Source organism: Brassica rapa, chromosome A06 (genome assembly GCF_000309985.2).
Source record: "Brassica rapa cultivar Chiifu-401-42 chromosome A06, CAAS_Brap_v3.01, whole genome shotgun sequence".
Classification (NCBI taxonomy): Eukaryota; Viridiplantae; Streptophyta; class Magnoliopsida; order Brassicales; family Brassicaceae; genus Brassica; species Brassica rapa.
In genome coordinates, this window is record NC_024800.2 from 10789804 (window position 1) to 10812265 (window position 22462).

The 22462-nt window shown below is 33.4% G+C and overlaps 1 protein-coding gene and 1 long non-coding RNA gene across 2 annotated transcripts; one reads left to right on the forward strand and one right to left on the reverse strand.

The window, feature by feature from the left end:
* The first annotated feature begins 11349 nt into the window (after positions 1 to 11349).
* On the forward strand, positions 11350 to 14244 carry LOC103873185 (protein NRT1/ PTR FAMILY 2.10). The gene is made up of 4 exons (XM_009151609.3): positions 11350 to 11624; positions 12124 to 12341; positions 12434 to 12987; positions 13207 to 14244. Exons 1-4 carry the CDS (start codon positions 11465 to 11467, stop codon positions 14120 to 14122), a joined length of 1848 nt encoding a protein of 615 aa, XP_009149857.2. The 5' UTR covers positions 11350 to 11464; the 3' UTR covers positions 14123 to 14244.
* Positions 14245 to 15246: 1002 nt separating this feature from the next.
* Positions 15247 to 18399, reverse strand: LOC117126220. The gene is made up of 2 exons (XR_004448730.1): positions 17289 to 18399; positions 15247 to 16763 (listed from the first exon to the last, which is right to left on the reverse strand). It is a non-coding gene; the product is annotated as an uncharacterized LOC117126220 (long non-coding RNA).
* Positions 18400 to 22462: the final 4063 nt, after the last annotated feature.

Sequence of the window (22462 nt, forward strand, 5' to 3'; positions counted from 1 at the left end):
TTCATTCTTCCTGGCATATCTCCCAGCTTTCTTTTGATTAGTATTCTTAGAGACTGTTTTAGGGCTTTAAGCTTCTTTGTGAGTCTAAACATTGCCAATGTTGAATGAAATAACGAAGCTGTTTCTTCCCAATTCTCTCTTATCAATTGGTGAAAATCCGACCTTTTCCCAATGACATTTGTAAATTTGAAAGGTCTTCTCCTCTGTTCCTCTTCCATCTTTATTTGTGTTCTCCTTCTTAAATGATCCAATCAACCTCCGGCTTCAAAGACACTATATGATTGCGTGAATTGATGCAACTATATATCATTCACCAACACTCTGTCTAACTTCTTGTTTATAAGGTCCTCTTCTCTTCTTTTGCACCAGGTAAACAATGGTCCTTGTGCATTTATATCTGACAAGCAGCAATGTCTTGCTACCTTTTGAAAATCTATCATACCACTTGAGATGCTCGGATTCCCATCATAGCCAGAATGTTCACTCCCTTCTAACACTTCATTGAAACCTCCCATGATAATTCAAGGTTTATTTCTAAACATAGGAGAATCATGATGATTACACATATCTTCCCAAAGTTCATTTTTTTCTTTTGCTGTATTCCTCGCATAAACAAAAGAACAAAAAAAAACTCTTCCCTCATCCCTTGGATCTTTACAGAGCTTGTAATCATTTGATCACTCTTAAAGACCGGAGATAAACTCACATTTGATTTCCAGACCACCCAAATCTGTCCTAGAACATTGTGCTCGTAATTCTCCATGAATTCTCAATCTCTAAAATTTTTGAAACAATCTTATTTGCCTTCCTTTTCTTAAATCTCGTCTCCAATAAACACCCAAAACTCATCCTCCTAGTCTGCCACCATTTTCTTACCACAAAATGCTTTGTTGACTTGTTAAATCCTCTAACATTCCATGAGAAGACCAACATTATTATTGGTTATTGCGAGAACCTTTTCTACTCCTTATGTTAGGATTGATTACCTTGACAGCCGGAGCAGTTTCTGAGATCACTTTATGATTCGTTTTTGATGTTCTAGGTAGATTCTGTCTTTGTGAAATACTAACACTTTGCTTCTTTCCTTCCATTCCTTCCTGCTCCTTTAACTTCAAGCTTCATTTTTCCTCCCCAACATCTATATCCTCTTCTTCTGTCTTATCTAGTATTATTTCTTCTTTTCCTTCCGTATCTTCTTCTATTATTTTCATCTCTTTTACTTCCTCCTCTGAAACATTTAAAGAAGAAAATCTCGATGGAGAGATGATCTGAACTCCTCCATATTTTAGATTTTGTTTCTGTTTGTTCGTGCTTCTTCCTATCGTCCATGGTGTTAACCACTCCTCGTTAATCTGTCCTTCTTCAGTTTCATTTTCCATTCCCTCTTTATCGCTCATCATCTCGTCATCTTGTCTTATATGCTTCTCTTTATGTACTGCTTTTGGAGAGTTAGAAAGACCTTCCTTTTCTCCAATCTTCTTCTCCAAACTTCATCTTTATTTCTGTTCATCTTTCTTAGCACAATTAGTATCTATGTGACCCCACTTCCCACATTTTTCACATTTTGAAGGTAGCCAAGGATAGGTGAATTCTACACAAGATACCTTCCCATATATTGTGAAGTTGATTGACTTTGGAAACCCCTTAGCCAGTTCTGCATTCACAAAAAACATTGCTACTTCAAATTTTGTACATGCTGCTGTCTCTGGATGTAATCTCACTGGTCCTCCCACTGCACTTGTTATGAAGCTTAATCCCTCCCACAAAATTATATTCATAGACACCTTTGTTAGATGCACCCACAATGGTAATGATACCTCTTATGGAACTGATTCCTCTATTATCGGAGACCACTTCGACACCACTAATGGAACATCTGCTATATTTCACATTCCAAACTTCAGAACTCTCTGCCTCACCATAGGATTCGTGATTCAAAACCTCATCGTTTTTGAATCAATCTCTATCACATCGATCTTCTGGCTTTTGTCTCCAAATGACCAGATCTTGTTTAGAATTACATGAACCTTGGCTACATGCGGAGCTGTATTAACGAAACTGCCAAGCACAAAATCCTTCCAAAGAGGTGATGAATTTTCTGATACCTCGATTGGAACTTCTACGGATTTTTGACCATTCAGATCTGAAACCTCCACTTCATACTTTCTCAACCCTTTCTTCTGAGCTACCGAAGCATACGATGGTGTAGTCTTAGGTGGCGGATCACCATGTACCATCACGATCACAATCCAGATGTGCGAACAAAAAAAACCCAAATCGCCAAAATCGCCAAAATCGCCAAAAACGTATTGCTCTCTAAAACGATTTTCTTTCACATCATTCACATTCTTCTTCATTGGGGAAAATGTGATTATTCAAAAAGCTACTAAAGTTGATTATTTTTTCTTTTGCATTTTCACTTTTCTGAAATAAATGACTTCATCATGTTATTTGGTTCTAATTCAGAATATAACTGGCATTAGATTAGTTATGTATATATGTGTGTATGTTTTCTTTCTTCTTTTCTGACAACATGTGTGTATATTTTTATTTCTTAAACTTCATTTATAAGAGAATAAAAAATATTTCACAGAACTAATATAAAAATAACTTTTTGCATTTTCCATTTAGAATCTTGAAAAAACTGGGAATGAGGACAATAGTAATAGTTTTTGATAATTAAAGAATCTCCAGGATGACACTAAAATTAATTTTCAAATCTGAGTCCAAACTCCATATAAATTAGACGTGTTAATAATGGTTAAACACACTATATTATATGTATTCACATTAATTTTAATTGTAATTGTACATTGTATCTCTATATATATACTATCCTCTATTATGTACAAGTATCTAATATGTGTACATATCTACGTATCCAATATGGTCCACAAGTCAAAAATCCAAGCATGGAGTAGAAGTTGTGGAGTGAAGGCTTGAAACTAAAATTTGGGGAAGGAGCGAACAATAGTCTGGGGTGAAGTGGCTTCGTGAGTATATCAGCATACTGATTCATAGTCGGAACATGAAGCACTTTGAGGAAATCAAGCTTCACCTGATCTCTAGCGGTATGAAAATCATTTAGTTCTCTCGTGAAAACCAGGGTTGGTGGCAATATGGAAAACTGACTTATTGTCACATAATATTTTTGCAGAAGAAGTAACCTTGATATGAAGAGCAGTAAGCAATTGTTATATCAAGAGAAGTTCACAAGTTGGTAAAGCAATGCCTTTATATTAAGTCTTTCTCAATCCTACTCATGCTTATTGTGTCATGCTTCTTCAACTTCCAACTGATCAAGTACTCCTCAAGATAAATGTATATTTCGATGACATACCGCCTCGTATCAGGATATGTGTCCCAATCAGCATCCGATAAATTAAAGCATTCAAACAGAGCTCATAAAAAACAGCATAAAAGAGTCCTTGGCCAGGATTTGCTTTGAAATAACAAAGAATCTTATGAGCAGCCTGCAATTGAACATCAATGGGAGCTCAAAGAAATTGAATTAGACGATTCACATTAAAAGTTATATCAGAATATATTATCTTCAAATATAACAGGCTACCAATAAAAGCTCGATAGGATGAGGGATTCTCCAGAAAAGAACAAGTGAACTGACTAAGAGGGATAGAAGGATTCATAGGTATAGAACTTGGTTTAGAAGCCAACATGCTCGTATCTTCAAGTATATGTAAGGCATACTTCCTTTGAAAAAAAAATCAATTTTGTAAATTTGGGAGCAAGCTCAATTCCAAAAATATATTTTTAGGTGTTCCCAAGTCTTTGACCTCGAACTCATTCTTCAAGAAGGTCTTCAAGCTCGCTATTTCATCATTGCTGCCACTAGTGATCATGATATCATCAACGTATACGAGGAGTGTTTTCCCTTGATGCATTTACCACATTTTTGTGTTGTGTGGCCAGATAAGGAGCCAAATTTTACTACATGCGCTTGAATTGAGTTTGCTCTTCACCTTCAGTGGTGTCACGTTGGATTTACACTTTCGTCTTTCCACCGTTTTAGTGATATGTGTATTTGCTCGGTGTCCTCCTTTTGTGGTGTTATGGGGCCGTATCCAACCGCCTCCCTCGAAGCCGCTTGGAATCACCTTCGGGTGAGTGTTCATCCAAGCTAACTTTATTAGATATTCTCTTGGTCTCTCTTGTTTTTCCCGGTGATCAAGAAGTGTTATGGTTAGAGAGAAAATAATTTGTCTCTTGTTCGAGTCATACTTATCAATTTCAAGCTTACCATTATTGGTTGTCTTGGACTTAACTCTTGTTTTCTTAGGTTTGTTAGAAAATGGTTTTTTTTTGTGGCCCTTAATAACATAATAGCTGTTAAGCAATTTTTTTATTTAATTAACCTATAACCAAACTTTCATTCAAACAATGACATTTACAGTTTAATAGAAACAAAATCTGTAAAACAAATAAACAAAAATATTGATTAGTTTTTGTTCAATAGATATTTTAAATTTTCTAAAATTATTTACATTTTTTCGTAACACCAGTATTTATATCTCTAATACAATGAAATCTAGTTAAAAGTAAAGTTATATAGTTACAATAAATTTTTGTAAATTTTTGTTCAATAATATGTTTATTTAATAACTTTTTTATATACTTTTTCTGTCCTCAACATACACAGACTCATCGAGACTTTGCAAACCAAACATATAGCTCTGAATCCATATGGACGACACAAGACGACTGCTTCCTGACACTGCGTGCGAGACTATATGCCCTTGAATTCATCGTTCGTGGTATATGAATGAACTCTGAGGTGTGAAAACTTCTTTTGAGGGTCTTGATATCTTCTAACTATCAAATGCTGGCTATTCTTCTGGGTCCAAAACCATCATCATCAATTGAGAAAAATCTGTTGCAAATGTGACATGAAATTGTCGCAAATTTCTCATACCTTCCATTGCCCGAATAAGCTCTACAATTTCTGAATGAAGTGGTGATAATCTGGCTTTAATGTTTATTGTGCCCATTAATCCAGTAAAAACTTCGAAGGTGTTATACCAACCATGTCCCGAATGGAGATCCTGATCTTTCCGTGATGGATTCGTGAAGCATCATCTACCTGGTATAGAGGGTAATGTTGTAACCTCCACATGTCTTGTCTGAGCTCCCCTTTGTATAATTGAATCTTGTGCCTCCGCCCATAGTGTTGATCTCGTTTCTGCCAACTTAAGAGTATCTCGAGGATCTATGTCTATATTACTAAACACTTTGTTGTTTCGTCCCTTCCAAATATACCGTAAAATTCATGCAAATTGATGATCTTCCATCTGTGGCAAATTTATCCAATAGAGATGATTCACATTTGTGAAAAGTGATTGGGTAGGGAACATGTCTGGATTTGTCGGAATCATTGAGAGCTCCCAAACCTGAACCGCCGAGGAAAATTAAAAAACATGATTTACTGATTTCTCTAATACCCAGATCGAGCACATCAAATATCACCATGTATTCCCCGTATACATAAGCTTTTCTTAACCGCTATACTTCCTGAAACTAAATGTCATTAGAAATGTTTGATCTTCGGTAGACAACATATTTTCAGGAGTACGCCTTGAAAGAAATAACTGTGTTAGATTACAAGTTATTGTAAATATATATATATATATATAATAGAATATTTATAGTGCTATGTTCTATGCATATTTCTATTTGATTACATATTATATTTTATTATATTTTTAGAATTTGTAAATCTAAAAATTAATAATATAAATTTTGTAAAGCAAACTCGATTAGGTTTATTATATTAAACCATGATTCATAAAGTTATTCAGTTTAGCTTTTGATTTGATTTTGAAAATATTAGTTAATCATAATTGAAACTGCAACGGGTAATCATTCAACTACAAAACTATTCTGAATTGGTTATATTAATTATCCTGATTTACGAAATAAAATATATAATATTAGTTACTATATGTAACGGTACTGAAATTGCAACAAACCAGTTAGGTCCAAACACAAGAGAAAAAAAATAAAAACTATCGTTGTCTTAATTTTATACGAGTTATCTCTTTACAAATATAGATCATCTTTTCTAGAGAGTTCTACCACAGATGGAGAACCACCTGTTTGCTTGGATTCTATGGTACATATGAAAATGTCGTAACAATAAAGTTTTCAATAATTTGGACATTGATCCCATGGATACACTTAAGTTGGCAGAAACCAAATCTACACTTTTGACGGTGGCATAGATTTTGAATGAGCAGAGAATAGCACCACAAGTTGTTGTTACGTCCCTGCCGCCAATTCCAGGAAGATGGTGTTTCACAGATGGTTCTTGGAAAGAGGATGATATCTTTTCCGGACAAGGATGGTTTAGTAAGCTAGAAGGATTTGATGGATTGTTAGGGGCGAGAAATGTTCGGGGTAGCCTATCTCCTTTTCATGCAGAAATGGAAGCGTTACTCTGGGTAATGGAATGCATGAGAAACTTACGTTAATTTCAGGTTACATTTGCAACGGATTGTTTTTAATTGGTGAAGATAGTTTCAGAACCAGAAGAATAACCAGCTTTTGCAATTTTTTGGAAGATATCAATACCTTGAAAGAAAGTTTTCTCCGATCAGAAATTATCCATATTCCAAGGACGCAAAATTCAATGGCGGATAGACTAGTCCGTAGTGCTAGGATGAAATTATCGTTTCTCGTCCACTTGGATGCAGATCACCCAGTTTAATTTATAGAGTCTGTATGAGTCTGTAAAAGTCGTTGACAAAAAAAAATCGGACTCTTGGATCGTAGTCTATAATAATTGTTGTACATCTGTGCAAGCTGGTTCCTTTGTTCAAAATAATACTGGGACATCACAATCTTTGTAGTCAAACTAACTTCTGTGTCTGATTAATACGTAGGGGCATAGAACTCTATAATTTATAATTATATAAACGGTTCATCATCTCCCACACTTATTCGTATGAAAATCATTACTGTAACATACAGGTTGTCCAATCTTGATATTCTATCTATTCATCGGAGAATTATTAATTATGAAACCAAAATTTTCAAACTTCTGTTGTAATATTCAGCACGATATTTTATAAATATTTTCGACATATGCTGACTTTTTTTTTTAATAATGTCAGACGATGCTAATTTCGGTAATAAATCTGCCTGCTTCATGCAAAACTCTTTTGTTTGTCGGCTGCTTCATAAAGAAAACTTAAGTACCACATGCCAAAATTGCAATCTCATCGGGACCGCAATTAATGTGAAGTAAATAAACTGGACCCTTTGTCTTCATTTAACCACATGCATATAATATCATTATCCGCTCAATGAACGGAATCTTATGTGATTGGAACCTAATGAGTTATTAATTGCATATTCAATTTATAGATATTTTTCCCGGCGCCACTTGGAATTGGAAACCGATAAGTGGGTACAAACAATCGATTAACCATGATGCAATTCTTTTGGAAAACACAATCTAGATTACCATATCACTTCCAGATCATGACGCAAATAGCTTCAACGAATGTATTAGCTAGATTCCACGTCGGTTGAGACAAGACAACGGTCTTCAGTGGCAGAGCCAGCTAATCATTTCAATGGGTCAATTACAAAACCAAGATACATTACATGTGCTAAGTTCGTAACATTGTTCTAAATTACATAACAAACAAACATACACATGGATCACATGACCACCCTCACAAAGCACTAACTCTGCCACTAAAGGTCATCAAACAATATATAGATGATATGAAAATCTTATTCTTGAGATAGCTTTTAATTAAGTTGAGTTAAGTTATATTTTAATATAGTATTAGAGTTTATGGTTAGTCTCAACACATACCTTTTCCACATAAACATTTTTCTTTTTATATCGTCCTTAGAACTGTTTCGTTTTTATATGAGATATTTGAAATAATGAGTTTTAACTGTTTACATTGGACTATTTTCCTTCCACGTCCATAAAATGTCTATTTGATTCCACATTGGTTGAGATAAGGATTTTTGGGCAATATACAAAGGATATGTCAATTCTCAAATGTTGAGTTAATTTCGAATTAGACCAAAAATTATTTACCTCGAGTAATTTTTAGATGCTATAATCCTGCGATATGAAATCATCCATTATTTCACCCAATTTTATGATCTGTATCCATTTTATTACTACCCAAATATTTAATATCCATCAAAATAATATTTTACCATATAAATGAAACATTGCGTATTTTATAAAATAATTTAATAACTAAATAATTAATTTAACAGATACAAATTATAGAGCTAGCATATATCAGTTATGTATATATATGTGGATATTTGTCTTTTAAAATTTTAGTATTTGTAATTTATTTCGTTTTATTGAATATCGGATTTGATTCTTTGTTTTGTTCCTCAGTTATAAATAATCTTAATATTTTTTTCTTTCTACAATTACAAATAACTAAATTTTTTGGCGTATCAAAAATAAATAGATAATCAAATCTAAATTTAATATATATACTTTACTCACCTCTAATTTTGAGTTAGTGCTTTGTGTGTAATAAGAAGAGGAATGTAAGTTGACATAAGAAAAACTTTCTCACTCTCCTCAGCTCGCTCACATCATCCAAAAACAAGTCAAAACCATATTGTCTTCTACCATCCACACCAAAGAGAAAGTGATATCGATATGCTATAAAAATGAGAGTATATGTAGCTTCAGTAAAAATTATGATACACCAAATTAGTGTATCAATTTTTTTTACTATTGATAATTAGATTAGGATTTAATTTTATATATACCATTTAAAAATTTAGGCAAAGCTTATAAAAATATGTTAGTTAGGCAACGCTTATAAAATTTAAAAATTTAAAAATTAAGATTTAATTTTTATATATACCATTTAGTCATGAAAGTTGCATTAAAACCCGAGACTTAAAAATACTTATGAAGCATTATAATTACATCATATATTATTCAGAATAAATTATTTATAAAAGCATCTATAAAATAAATTCTATAACTTCAAATATATAGTTTTTGCTTTCTAAACTTATAAAATATACTCTATAATCTGATGTAGTCTTCTTATAAAATAAGAGGACTCCAGCCGGTTATAATAAGTACATATGTGTCGGAGTTCCTTCGTCATCTTGTGATGTGGTTGCCTTTCAAGATTCTGGTTATTGGCTTGGTTCGATGGTCTCATGTTCTGTATCTGAATGTAATGAGTTGCCGGTTTAGGATCGGTCCAGTCTGGCTAAAGTATATGCTCTGTATCTTTTATTTTATTTTCTAAAAACAAAAGTATATGCAATTTAAATTTAAATTAATGAAGATCTTTTGACAGAAAAACACATTAGATTCTAACTAAAATGAAACTTATAACAAAGTAAGATATTAGTGCTATAAGAAGTAAGATACAATCGAGTAGTTTAGAGTAATTTTAATGTGAGTAATTAATAGAGTATCTAAAAAAACATTATGAGAGAAAATGAGATAGCATCTCACTTGAAATATTATGGGAATCTCTTTAAAAGTATTTTGCCATGTATTAAGTTATGAATGAACTAGTATTTTTTGAACAACTAAAATTTAATTCTGATGTTGTAAAACTAAAATATTATTATTTTCATGGTGAGAAATCCAAATTCAGAAACTCGAAGGTGCTCTTACCATATTCACGAAAAACATATTGGATAATTTTCCTATTTGAATTCAACTTGTTTTGATGGATAAATATTAAGTTATAAATTTGGGAAAACAATAAAGAAAGAATATTAAAAATATTATCGATATTGTTAAAACTGAAAAACCAAGAAAATAACTATTCTATAAATAATTTATTTTGTTAAATTTTTCTTTAGCCAAACTCAACATTATTCTCTAACCAAACTTATCATTATTCTCTAACTAAAATATTTTCTAATTAATTTTGCAATAAAATTAAGTATATTTATTTAAAAAGTGACATAAAAACTAGAAATATTATATATTCATGTATGTTCTTATTTTATTTCACATAAAAATTATAAACTATAAATATTTTATTAAAACATATAAATTTATTGTTTAAAAATATGTTAAATAATTTGATGATTAATATTATTTACACATATATATTTAAATTATATGAATACAATAACTAAATTTTAATCGAATATTTTTCTCAAAATAACCATAGAAGAAAATTTATTTGGCTTATAAAAAAACCCAGAGACATATCTATCTATTTTATTAAAATAGAAGTGAATTTTATTTGACATAAACATTTTATTTTGGAAAACCTATATTATTCCAACTTATGCCACTGACTTAATAACTATTAATTAATTAACTTTAAATTAATTATTTTGTTAAATTATTTTGTAGCCAAATTTACCATTATTTTCTAACCAAACTTATCATTATTCTCATTCGAATATTTTCTAGTCAATTTATACAATAAAATTAAACTGATTTATTTAAAAGTACAAACTTTAAATATTATATATCCATATATATTATTATTTCATTTCATATACAAAATATAAATATTTTATTAAAACATATAAATTTATTACTCAATAATATGTTAAATAATTAGATGGTTAATATTATTTACATATATATAAATTATAAGAATACAATAATGAAATTTTAATTTAATATGTTCCTCAAAAATAAACATAGAAGAAAATTTGTTTGGCTTATAAAAAACATAGAGACACATCTATCTATTTTATTAAAATAGAAGTGAATTTATTTGACATAAATATTTAATTTTGGAAAATTGATTTATTTATAAACATAAAAGTATTAATTTAATTTTAAAAGAAATAAATAAAAATGGTCAATATATTTAAAATTACTAATTAATGAATATGTTATGTAACATTGCATTTTGATTAATTTAGTATTCAAGCACAATATCAGCAACTACAAATTACAGACAATTTAAAACCGTCGATCTATTATAAATGTCATATACTACAAATCGAAAACAAATATCCATATAAGTACATATATGTGCAACTATTACATTATTGTATTGTGAAGAATTCTATATATTTTTGTATTAAAATAATCACTCTTGCGGCTCCAAGAGTCAGGCTCTAGTCGAGTGATTTGTGTAAAAATGGGCCAACACTCTTATTCAGACAATTATGTCAAAGTATTTTTACAAATTATTAAGTAAAAAAAATTGTTTTCGGTCAAAGCAAAAAGATTTTTTAAAAAACTTTTGGAAAAAAATAAAATTAAAAATAAGTAGAATTAGAAAAATGAGTCATCCACACATGTCTCTATCTTTCCCAGCCAAAATCACCATAATGATCTTTTTTATTATTATTATTATCTTTTCAAGATTCCGACAATTCCATACTCTGGATCGACCACTATATAAGAAGACGACAGAGCGATGCTTGAGATGAAGAATAGAGTCATCCTCAGCCATAGACGGAGAGAAAATAAAAGAATAACAATAATTACACGCAGATTGAAGAAACCATGGAAAGAAAGCCTTTTGAGGTTGAGACAACAAAGACGGATGAGGATCAGAAACCCTACTCCGCTGTCGATGGCGGTGGTTCTGATTCGGTCGATTCATTTGATGAAGATCAGAAAAAGCTCGTGTATAGAGGATGGAAAGTCATGCCTTTTATCATTGGTAACGCTTATTTTCTTCTCTATTCAGACACTCCTTTTTTATTTTATTGTGTGTCTGCTTCTCTCAACACGGTCCAGAAACTAAATAAAGATGTGGAAAATAAACTAGAACATGTTGTCCGTGAAATTTAAAAAGTACTTTTCTTTTCTTCTCTTTGACTGAAAACGATTGAAACCAGGATCAACCAAATCTACCAGATCTAGAGAAAGGTGTTATTACAACTTTTTTTCATTAATAATGCTTTTTAATTTTTAGTTTTATACGCTTAAAGACAAAGTTATTTAGTTTCTGGGAGTTACAGCAGTTAAAAGTTAAAACAAAAGGAATAAAGTTTCAAGTTAAAGAAGCACTGAAAGTACAACTTCGATTCGTGTGTGTTTCGGTTTAAAAGTTGTGAATTAAAAAGTTTGTTACTGTATGGGAAACCCGTTTTTCCCTTTGACTACTGATTCATTTATTGTGAAAAAGAAATTAATAATGATTCTTGTTCTTTTTACAGGTAATGAAACATTTGAGAAGATTGGGATCATTGGGACATTATCAAACCTTCTTGTGTACCTAACTCAAGTATTCAACCTCAAGAAATACACAGCTGCAACCATCATCAATGCCTTTAGTGGCACCATCAACTTCGGCACTTTCCTCGCTGCTTTCCTCTGCGACACTTACTTTGGTCGCTACAAGACTCTCAGTGTTGCTGTCATCGCTTGTTTTCTGGTACCTACTAATGCTGTTCTTAACGGTTTTGTTTTTCGTCATTACTCTTATTCTTTTTTTCTTTTTGCTAAACCGTGTTTTATCTTTTGTAGGGATCGCTTGCGATACTACTCACGGCAGCAGTTCCGGGACTGCACCCGACTCCTTGTGGAACAAAGAGTTCATGCGAAGGGCCAGGTGCGGGGCAGATTTTGTTTCTGATGTTGGGTTTAGCGCTTCTTGTGGTTGGTGCTGGTGGTATCAGGCCGTGTAACTTGGCGTTTGGTGCCGATCAGTTCAACCCCAAGTCCGAATCAGGAAAGAAAGGAATCAACAGTTTCTTCAACTGGTACTTCTTCACTTTCACGTTCGCGCAGATCATCTCGCTCACGCTAGTTGTGTATATCCAGTCGAATGTGAGCTGGACCATCGGTTTGAGTATCCCCGTGGGTCTCATGTTCTTGGCTTGCGTCATTTTCTTCGCTGGTCATAAACTTTATGTAAAAGTGAAAGCCTCGGGTAGTCCCTTGGCTGGTATAGCTCGTGTTATAGCAGCCGCGATCTCGAAACGAGGATTGAAGCCGGTTAAGCAGCCTTGGGTCGATCTTTACAATCACATTCCTCGTAACTATGCAAACTTAACCCTAAAATACACCGACCAGTTCAGGTAAACTGAATAGTTCTGTCTCTATTGCTTTATATCTTGGCACAGCCGGATGGATGCCTTGACTTCTAAATATTTTTAAAATGGGTCGTATAGACTCCAAGTTGTCAAATTTGTTGACCAAAATATATATTTTTTATTTACCAAAATATTTTTAAAATGGGCCTGGTTGGAAACAAAATGCTGAAAACTAAATGTTGGTTTTGTTTGTTATATTGTTAGGTTTCTAGACAAAGCAGCGATAATGACACCTGAGGACAAGTTGAACTCTGATGGAACAGCTTCGGATCCATGGAAACTATGTACGATGCAGCAAGTGGAAGAAGTGAAATGCATTATAAGAGTGATTCCGATCTGGTTTGCTTGCGCTATCTACTACCTTGCAATAAGCATTCAAATGACTTATCCCGTCTTCCAAGCGCAACAGAGCGACCGGAGATTAGGTACCGGTGGCTTCAAGATCCCCGCAGCCACCTACGTAGTTTTCTTGATGACCGGTATGACGGTTTTCATCATAATCTACGACCGTGTCCTTGTCCCGTCGCTCAAAAGAGTGACCGGTCTAGACACTGGTATAACACTCTTGCAAAGGATCGGAGCGGGGATCTTCTTTGCGGTGTTGAGTTTATTGGTCTCCGGGTTCATAGAGGAACGTAGAAGAAGCATTGCGCTGGCAAAACAGACTCTAGGGATGGAGCCTCGAACAGGAGAGATCTCATCAATGTCGGCGATGTGGCTGATTCCGCAGCTGGTTCTTGCAGGGATAGCTGAAGCGTTTACAGCCATTGGACAGATGGAGTTTTACTACAAGCAGTTTCCTGAGAACATGAGGAGCTTTGCTGGTTCTATCTTCTATGTCGGTGCGGGGGTTTCTAGCTACCTCGCTAGCTTCTTGATCTCCACTGTTCATCGGACAACTGAACATTCACCTTCGGGGAACTGGTTAGCTGAGGATCTGAACAAGGCCAAGTTGGATTACTTCTATTTCATGCTCACGGGGCTCATGTTCGTTAACATGGTTTACTTCTTGATAATGGCTAAGTTTTATAGATACAAAGGCAGTGATGATAAAGTCATCTCTGCTATTGAGACCAGTGAAGACGAGACCAAGCAGAAGCAAGCGAAGAACTCGGTTTAATCTGTAAACCTTTATTATTTATTTTCGGTCATCTAATTCAGTCTCATCTTTGTTGTTGTACTGTACTCCTTAGATCAAATGAATGATTGTAAAACAAGATTTTGTTGCTCGGTTTTATTATACATGGCAGAACAAATCACTAAAAGAAGAAGACTACTACAAGGATTCTAGATATATATATATATATATATGTATGCAACATCTACGTATCAAACTAGTAGAGACCTCCATGAAGGAACAGAGACCTCCATGATGGTCCATCAACGTGACTCTTCAGCGTGTGAAGCTCCCGCAACAGAGATCAAAAGACAAAGGGGAGCAAAGGTTGGAGTTTTTGGGTTTGAGATACTTACCTAGAGCCAGCTCTTGGCTTCATCCATTTGGCTAAGTTTGTAACCGCTGATCTTTTGTTTATTACTTAAAAACTGAATTATCTTTTGATATTTACAAAATGCCATCGAAAAGATATTTACTAAAACCATATATTTTTGGCATTTTGCTTCAGAACTTTAAGGCAACGATGAATTTATGGCATCTCAGTGTGCCAGTGCAATGGTTGAGATCAATATAAAGACTTTGGATTCTCAGACGCACACCTTACATGTCGATTAATGCGTAAGCTTATAGACATTTCTTTATCATGATTTCTTATAATTTAAAAAGGAATTTGCCAAAAGTAACCCATTACTTGATTTTAACCCCAAACCTATACCCAAACTTGAATCAAATACAAAACTAACATAAAAATCTTGTGAAATTACGATCTAACCCATTGTGACCAAACAAAAAAACAGAAGCCATTTTTACGAATATAACCCGAGTAAGTCGTCTGAGATGTTGAAAGTCGTATGGTACCAGTTTATCTTAAAAATAATTTATAAATTTTGTAAAAAATATTTTGATGAGTGAAAAATATAAATCATGTAATTATAAACAGTTTTAAGTGATATAAATTAAGATATGATAAAATTGATTTGTTTTCAAGATAGGTGAGTGGAAGTAGTGAATCATGATATTCTTTGGTTTCGGGGTTTGGCACACATATGTTGTAGTATTGTATGTATTCTTAGGGTTATATTTTGGAAAGATTAAATGTTTTTTTCAAAAATTAATTTGCACCTATATGTGTTTATTTTTGTGTATCTATACTATTATTTGAGAAGTGAATTTGCTGATTTGTCATCTTCTCCATGATTTTAGTTAATTTGCTTATTTTGTCTTTTTCCATAATTTTAAGATATTTTACTGATTTGTCATATTTTCCAAGATTTTAGTTAATTTATTTACTTGTATCTTTTTCATAATCTTAGGATACATCATTAATTTACTTAATATTATTATTTAAATTTTTATTTTGATATATATATATATATTTATCATGATATTTAATATAATTAATAAATATTTAACTATTGAAACGATATATATACAAGTATTATTTTTAAATGTATATTTAATATATAATTATTATGAATAGATATTAACAATATCTAGCGATAATATCATCATTACTTTTATCTTATATTAATTTTATAATTTTAATGACTAATATTATAGCCAATTTCTCTGATTTTTTATTGGAATTATTGATCAAATACAGATTATTAAAAAAAGTTATATATAAGTATACTAATATATCTGAATTAATCGGTTTCATTGGTTTATTCGGTTTGATTGCTTAATATATTGAACCATATTCATATACTTCACTTTCTTAAAATAACATCCATTTGGTTTATTCAGTAGAACTAAATCCAAATTACTTTCTTTATTTCAGTTTGGTTTGGTTTTAAATAGTTCGGTTTTACCAGATTGAACACTTCTAAACTATCTTTATTTTGTTAATCTTTTATATTTGTGATTTTTATCATCCTTTCAGTACCACATGATTTCTTTTCAGTCAAAATACAATATATGTTAATTTCAATACAAATTTCGTAATTTAATTATTACTATAGAAAAGATTTTGATCTAAAATATACATCTTATAAATAAAAATATGAAACAAAAGAGCATAATTTAATACATTGATTACCAATATGAATATTAAAATTTTATATTTTATAATAATTTAAATTTTTATCTAATTGAATTTTTATTATTTTATAAAAATAAAAGTTAGAATTTAAAATTTTTAAATATATTAATCTGCACAAGGTGCGGGACACCAACTAGTAGTAAAATTTTTTTCAAGTTTGATTTGATTTTATGAAGTGTTTAATTAGATAATTAAGTTTAGGGGTTATGTTTAGGGTGTGGACGACTTATATTTCAGTCGTTTGGTGAATAATTTTACCCAGACGACTTATATTTCAGTCGTCCGAATATTCCCGCCTAAAATTTTTTTAAAACAATTTCCCGCTTAAATAATTTAAACCAGACCTCGTCTAGAAAGTCTTCTATTTTAGTTTCCCGCTAAAATTATTTAGTTTACAGCTAAAAATGTTAAATTCTTCTGGGTGACTTACAAGTAAGTCGTCTAGGAAGTCGTCTCAATCAAAAATATTTAACTTAAATGGATTTTTTGTCTCCCTATATAAAGAAAACATTACACATTCTCTTTCATTCTCTCAAATGGCTGTAACAAAAATGTAATGTTCATCATTCTAAAACTCTTCAACCTCTCTCTAATCTCTTTGAACTTATAAACACTAAGCTTTATATCAATTTATTGTTTTTGTCCCATGTCTTTCTTACTAACTTATCTTGTTTTTGCATGTTTTTAATCAGATGGTTCTCATCTTCCACTCATTTAAAGGTAGATATATCAATTTTAGATATATATTTTTGTGTGTTCTATAATGACAGATTTATCTAATCTTCCACTAATTTTTTCTGTTTTAAGTCATCTGAACGTTTTTGGATATACAGGTTTTTCAGATCTGGATTTGGATATGCATGTTTTTCAGATGTTGAAGACGTCTGGGACGACTTACCTGTTAGTCGTCTAAAATATAATGTGCTAGACGACTTCCAGGAGGTCGTCTGGACTTCCTGGAAGTCGTCTGACGGAATCTTCTCCCATGTCTCTCCCTTTCATAACAGATCTGAGAGTTTTGATAAGTTTTTATGTCTGATTTTTCTTCATTTGGTAATTTTTTGTTGTATAAAGTTCTTACTTTTTTCCCGAACTAAAACTCTTCAATCCCACTCTAATCTCTTTGACTTGAAAACACCAAACTTTATATGAATTTTTCAGTTTTGTCTCATATCTTTCTTACTAATCTATCTTTTTTGCAGGTTTTTAATCAGATGGTTCTCCTCTTCCACTCATTTAAAGGTAGATCTATTAATTTTATATGTATTTTTGTGTGTTCTATAAATGTAGATTTATCTAATCTTCCACTCATTTTCTCTGTTTTTAAATCATTTGAACGTTTTTTGATATGCAGGATTTTCAGATCTGGATTTGATATGCAGGTTTTTCAGATCTGGAAGACTTCTAGGACGACTTACCTTTTAGTCGTCTAAAATACAATGCGCTAGACGACTTCCAGGAAATCTTCCAGACGACTTCTAGGAAGTCTTCCAAACGACTTCTATGAAGTCTTCCAGACACTTCCATGAAGTCTTCTTCCATATCAAGTGGAGTCCAAACTTGTCTTTATAGAGGAATGATCTATAATAGTTTTGTTTGTGGTATGTTTTGTGATTTGCATGTCTACTCTTTTATTTGTGAATTTTTTATAAAATCAGTAATAATGTTTCCCAAGATGTAATATATGTGCTAACAATGTGTTTACACATTTACAAATCAATGAAATAATATACTTCAATAGCCTTTTACTTATCTTTGGATCTCCCATATGCAATAATAAACCCTAATGGTCTTCTTCTCATCTTAATAAACAAGAATGTTGGTAGCCTCATATTGATATAACATTTTAAGAAGCATTTTAACCTTTCTTCCAACTCATAATAATAATCATCATTGGTGTCTATAACAATAATACTTAAGAGATAGAAACAAACAATAGTAACTAGTCAAAGCATATCACATCTTTTACAAGTTTGTGTTAAAAAACTTGGTCAAATTTAGTAAAACTTGGTTACCCAAAACGTTTTAGTCCCATGTTTCAAACTTGCTCTGACCTTCCATTGACAACCACTAACACGACATGTTGCCACTAAGAGAGTTTTTGTTAACTTGTATATTCCAACATCCATCTTTCAACAACCATTTTCCATATACTGCATGTAACTGACGCATCATCTGAAAAAGTCAAAATAAAACACATTAGCAAACATAGAACAAAGAAAACGAAAGTTTATTAAAGATCGACGCAAACGACTTCAATATAAGTCTTCCAGACGACTAAAATATAAGTAGTCTGGTCAACGCAGAGGTTATTTTTGCAATTGACTTTGAAATCCGTTATCTGAGACGACTGAAAAATAAATCATCTACTTTTGTTTGGTTAAAAAAAAAACCCCAAAAAAGTTAGACTACTTACAGTTCAGTCGTTATAGGTTAGTTTTGCGTTTGACTGGATTATTTTAGAAGTTTGACTTTCCTGGACGACTTACATTTCAGTCGTCTAGTGAAAAATTGAAATATCAATATTTTATTAAAACTCGACGACTTATAGGTTAGTTTTGCAATTGAAAAAAAAAATTTAATATTTAATTATATATAGACGACTTACAATTCAGTCGTCCGTCCGACGGGGCGAAGTCACTCGACTGAAAGGAGAGGGCGTAAGCATAACTCGAGCACTTGTCTAGAGAGGGGCGGTTGAGCAACTCAAGCGAACCGCCCTCCCTTACTACAACATAAGGACAGAGGGGAGAAGGTTGTGAAGGTGGCCTCATTATCCACACCTCTGGTCAGGATTTAAGAGGTTTAACTAGAATCTCGGAATAAAATTCTTGACCACTTACATGTAAGCCGTCGGGCGGATGACTGAATTGTAAGTTATCTGGGTATAATTAAATATTGACGTTTTTTTTTCAATGGCAAAACTAACCTACGACGACTTACATGTAAGTCGTCGGATTTTAATAAAATATTGATATTTCAATTTTCCACCATACGACTGAAAAAAAGTCGTCCAGGATAGTCAAAATTTCGACAAATTTTATCGTCAAATTTTTTAATTTGTTTGTAATATATTAATATAATTTCTGATTCTCACAAGAATAAAATTAAAGGTATATAGATTCGTCATGATTCTAATGATGTAACAAAATCTTGGATCCTAACAATTTTTGGTGAAACTTATTTTTCATTAAAATGCAAATGGAATCTTATCACACATTTATAGAAATTGTATAATTTTTTTTTTGATAACTCTAGTATCCGGATGTCCATGAGAGACACTCGACTAGCGCTTAATGACCGTTCACCGGAAATTTGGACATAGCCCACCGGGGAGCCTGTTGAAGCCCACCGGTGGACATAGTGATGCGCCTCAGTACATAAATCAGTACATGGAACCAGTCCAGGATGGAGCTCAGGACAATCAGATCATTCCAACTGAGGTTCAAGCAACCGACCGTTCCAGACAGACAGACCGAGTCGTGTACCGGATCAACCCGTAAGCGTCTGGAAAGGAGTTAAGGCTGGAACCACGTCCAGACGACCAAACCAACCGAACCACAACCTGTCTTTCCCGCCCCACTTGCCAAGCCAAGACGGATATCAATGGAGTTCCAATCATAAAATTATAACTTTGGATCTTCTCTCCTATCTATCAATAACACAATGAAACACAAAGAAAACACACTTTGCCTCTAACATGGCGGCAAAGCTTATATAATTAGGTTAAAAACTCGTCAGGGGCAATCTTGTAAAATAGTGAAATCTTGGCTTCAAGTCGGCTGTGACCAAACGGGCTTCCTGCGTGCTTCGCTGTCGATCGATACCATGTCTTGTGTATCGATCGATTCTAGCTCTCCAGTATCGACCAATAGTCGATTTCGATGGTCATCTCGGGTGCTTGCTCCAAATATCTTCAAAATGCTCCAAAATCATCACTTATCTCCAAAACATTCCTGATCTTATAAATATAATAAATAAACTATATAATAATCTAATTATTAGTAAAAATGCCTATAAACTATGGATGAAAATGGGTCAAATATGTAGTCTATCACCTAGGTCTAAATCTGGTCGAGATTCTATCTTTGTAGTGGTCGATAGATTCTCTAAAATGGCTCATTTCATACCTTGTCATAAGGCTGATGATGATATGCAAGTTGCTGATCTATTCTTTAGGAAAATTGTTAGATTGCACGGAACGCCTAAGACCATTGTTTCTGATCGTGATGCTAAGTTCCTTAGCTATTTCTGGAAAATGTTATGGTCTAAGCTAGGAACTAGATTGATGTTTTCCACCACTTGTCATCCTCAAACTGATGGTCAAACTGAGGTTGTAAATCGAACCTTGTCTGCATTGCTTAGATCATTGGTTAAGAAAAATCTTAAGACTTTGGGAAAAATGTTTGCTGAATTCGCTTACAATCATTCATTGCACTCTTCTACTAAGTTTTCTCCTTTTGAGGTTGTTTACGGTTTCAATCCCTTATCTCCACTTGATCTTTTGCTTTTGTCTTTGAGTGAAAGAGTTAGCACAGATGGCAAAAGGAAATCGGACACAATCCGAAAGTTGCATGAGACAGTTTGTGCCAACATTGAAGCCAAAACCAAGGTGTACACAAGGAAGGCAAACAAGAAGAAAAAGAAGGTCATTTTTGAAGAGGGTGATCTTGTTTGGATTCATCTTAAGAATGAACGATTTTCGGAAGAAAAAAAGTCCAAACTCATGCCAAGGGTCGATGGTCCTTTTCAGATCCTTAAGAAAATCCATGACAATGCTTATCAGCTTGATTTGCAAGGTAATAAGTATGACATTTCTTCAAGTTTTAATGTTTCTGATTTATGTCATTTTCTAGCAGATGATCCAGATTTGTGGACAAATCCTTTTGAAGAGGAATGGAATGATGCGTCTCAATACATGGATAAGTACATGGAACCAGTCCAGGATGGAGCTTAGGACGATCAGATCATTCCAACCGAGGTTCGAGCAACCGACTGTTCCAGACAGACAGGTCGAACCGTGTACCGGATCAACCCGCAAGCGTCCGGAAAGGAGCTAAGGCTGGAACCACGTCCAGACGACCGAACCAACCGAACCACAGCCCGTCTTCCCCGTCCCACTCGCCAAGCCAAGACGGATGGTCAAGTGAGAACGCACTTTGATCGAGTGGAGTCCGAGCCAGACCATGGCCTTTCCCTTTTGGTCCGTCTGATCCGAGCCAATTGTCCCAACGAGCGTACTGATGGATCAGCCGGCCAGTATGATCAGTTCCTGAACTTTGATGATCAAAATTTATCTAAGGCATGGATTCTTCAATTGTCCAAAGACTTGAGTCGTGCTAGGACCAAGTTGGTGCATGAGCCTTACCCGGATGATTGTCCTGACCGCACCGTGTCTGTCCTGCTCCTTACCGCGAAGGAACCACTTTGTTTGGACAAACCTGGACGCCAGCCGAAGAGTCATCTTTGACCAGATCTGAGATCCAAGAGTTTTTCTACATTGTCTTTCAAACTTTATAGTCAATTTCGATTTTCTCAGTTTGTCATTAACACATTCATATATCTTTTTCTATTCCTCAAGTAGTGTAAATATGTAAACACTTCTCATAATAAAATCATTTCATTTTCTTTCAGCTTTTGAATCTTTACTCTTTGTTCTCCGATAAGAACTTCTCTTGTTTCCTTGGTGTGGTTAGCTCCAAGTAAACACTTCTTGTCCGTTGGTCTTGTGAGTCATATCAAGCAACGGTTCGAGATCGCCTCTTTGTTGGACCAGTGCGTCATATCCGGCAGTAAACTGGTTCGGGAATATCAAAGGCCAATCCGCAACCTTTGTGCGACCCATCGATCCATCAGTTCTCCTTCGGAGTTCATATCCTTTCCAATCCAGTCGAATGATCCTTTTTAGGACGTATCACATAGCCCACATGGGAGCCACCGAAGACATCTAGGAGAACTGGTGATCACCCCATGTTAATCCACTAGTGGCCACATGCAGCTTGGACATGGACTTCTCTGTATTGGGCCCAAAAATCCTTAAAGATAATCACCACAAATCCAGCGGTAGCCATGATTCGAACCATCACCTGTTGGATAAAACCCTAAAATATAATCTTTTCCGCTTGCCACTAGAAAAATTGTGTAATTTTGTATTGAATAACTCTTTTTGTTTGAGAATAAAAAATTGAATTAACATTTCACTAACAGATTTTTTTGACAGTAAATTTATAAAACAATAATCCAAATAAGATTATATAAATAGTTACGAAAATTGATCGTAAACAGTTAAAAAAATTCTTCAT

Bases quoted from the DNA above. Each gene is read 5' to 3' on its own strand.
- LOC103873185 (XM_009151609.3), top strand. From the start codon at position 11,465: ATGGAAAGAAAGCCTTTTGAGGTTGAGACAACAAAGACGGATGAGGAT. The intron at 12,342-12,433 runs GTACCTACTAAT...TATCTTTTGTAG, and splicing joins CTGTCATCGCTTGTTTTCTG to GGATCGCTTGCGATACTACT. The intron at 12,988-13,206 runs GTAAACTGAATA...TTATATTGTTAG, and splicing joins AAATACACCGACCAGTTCAG to GTTTCTAGACAAAGCAGCGA.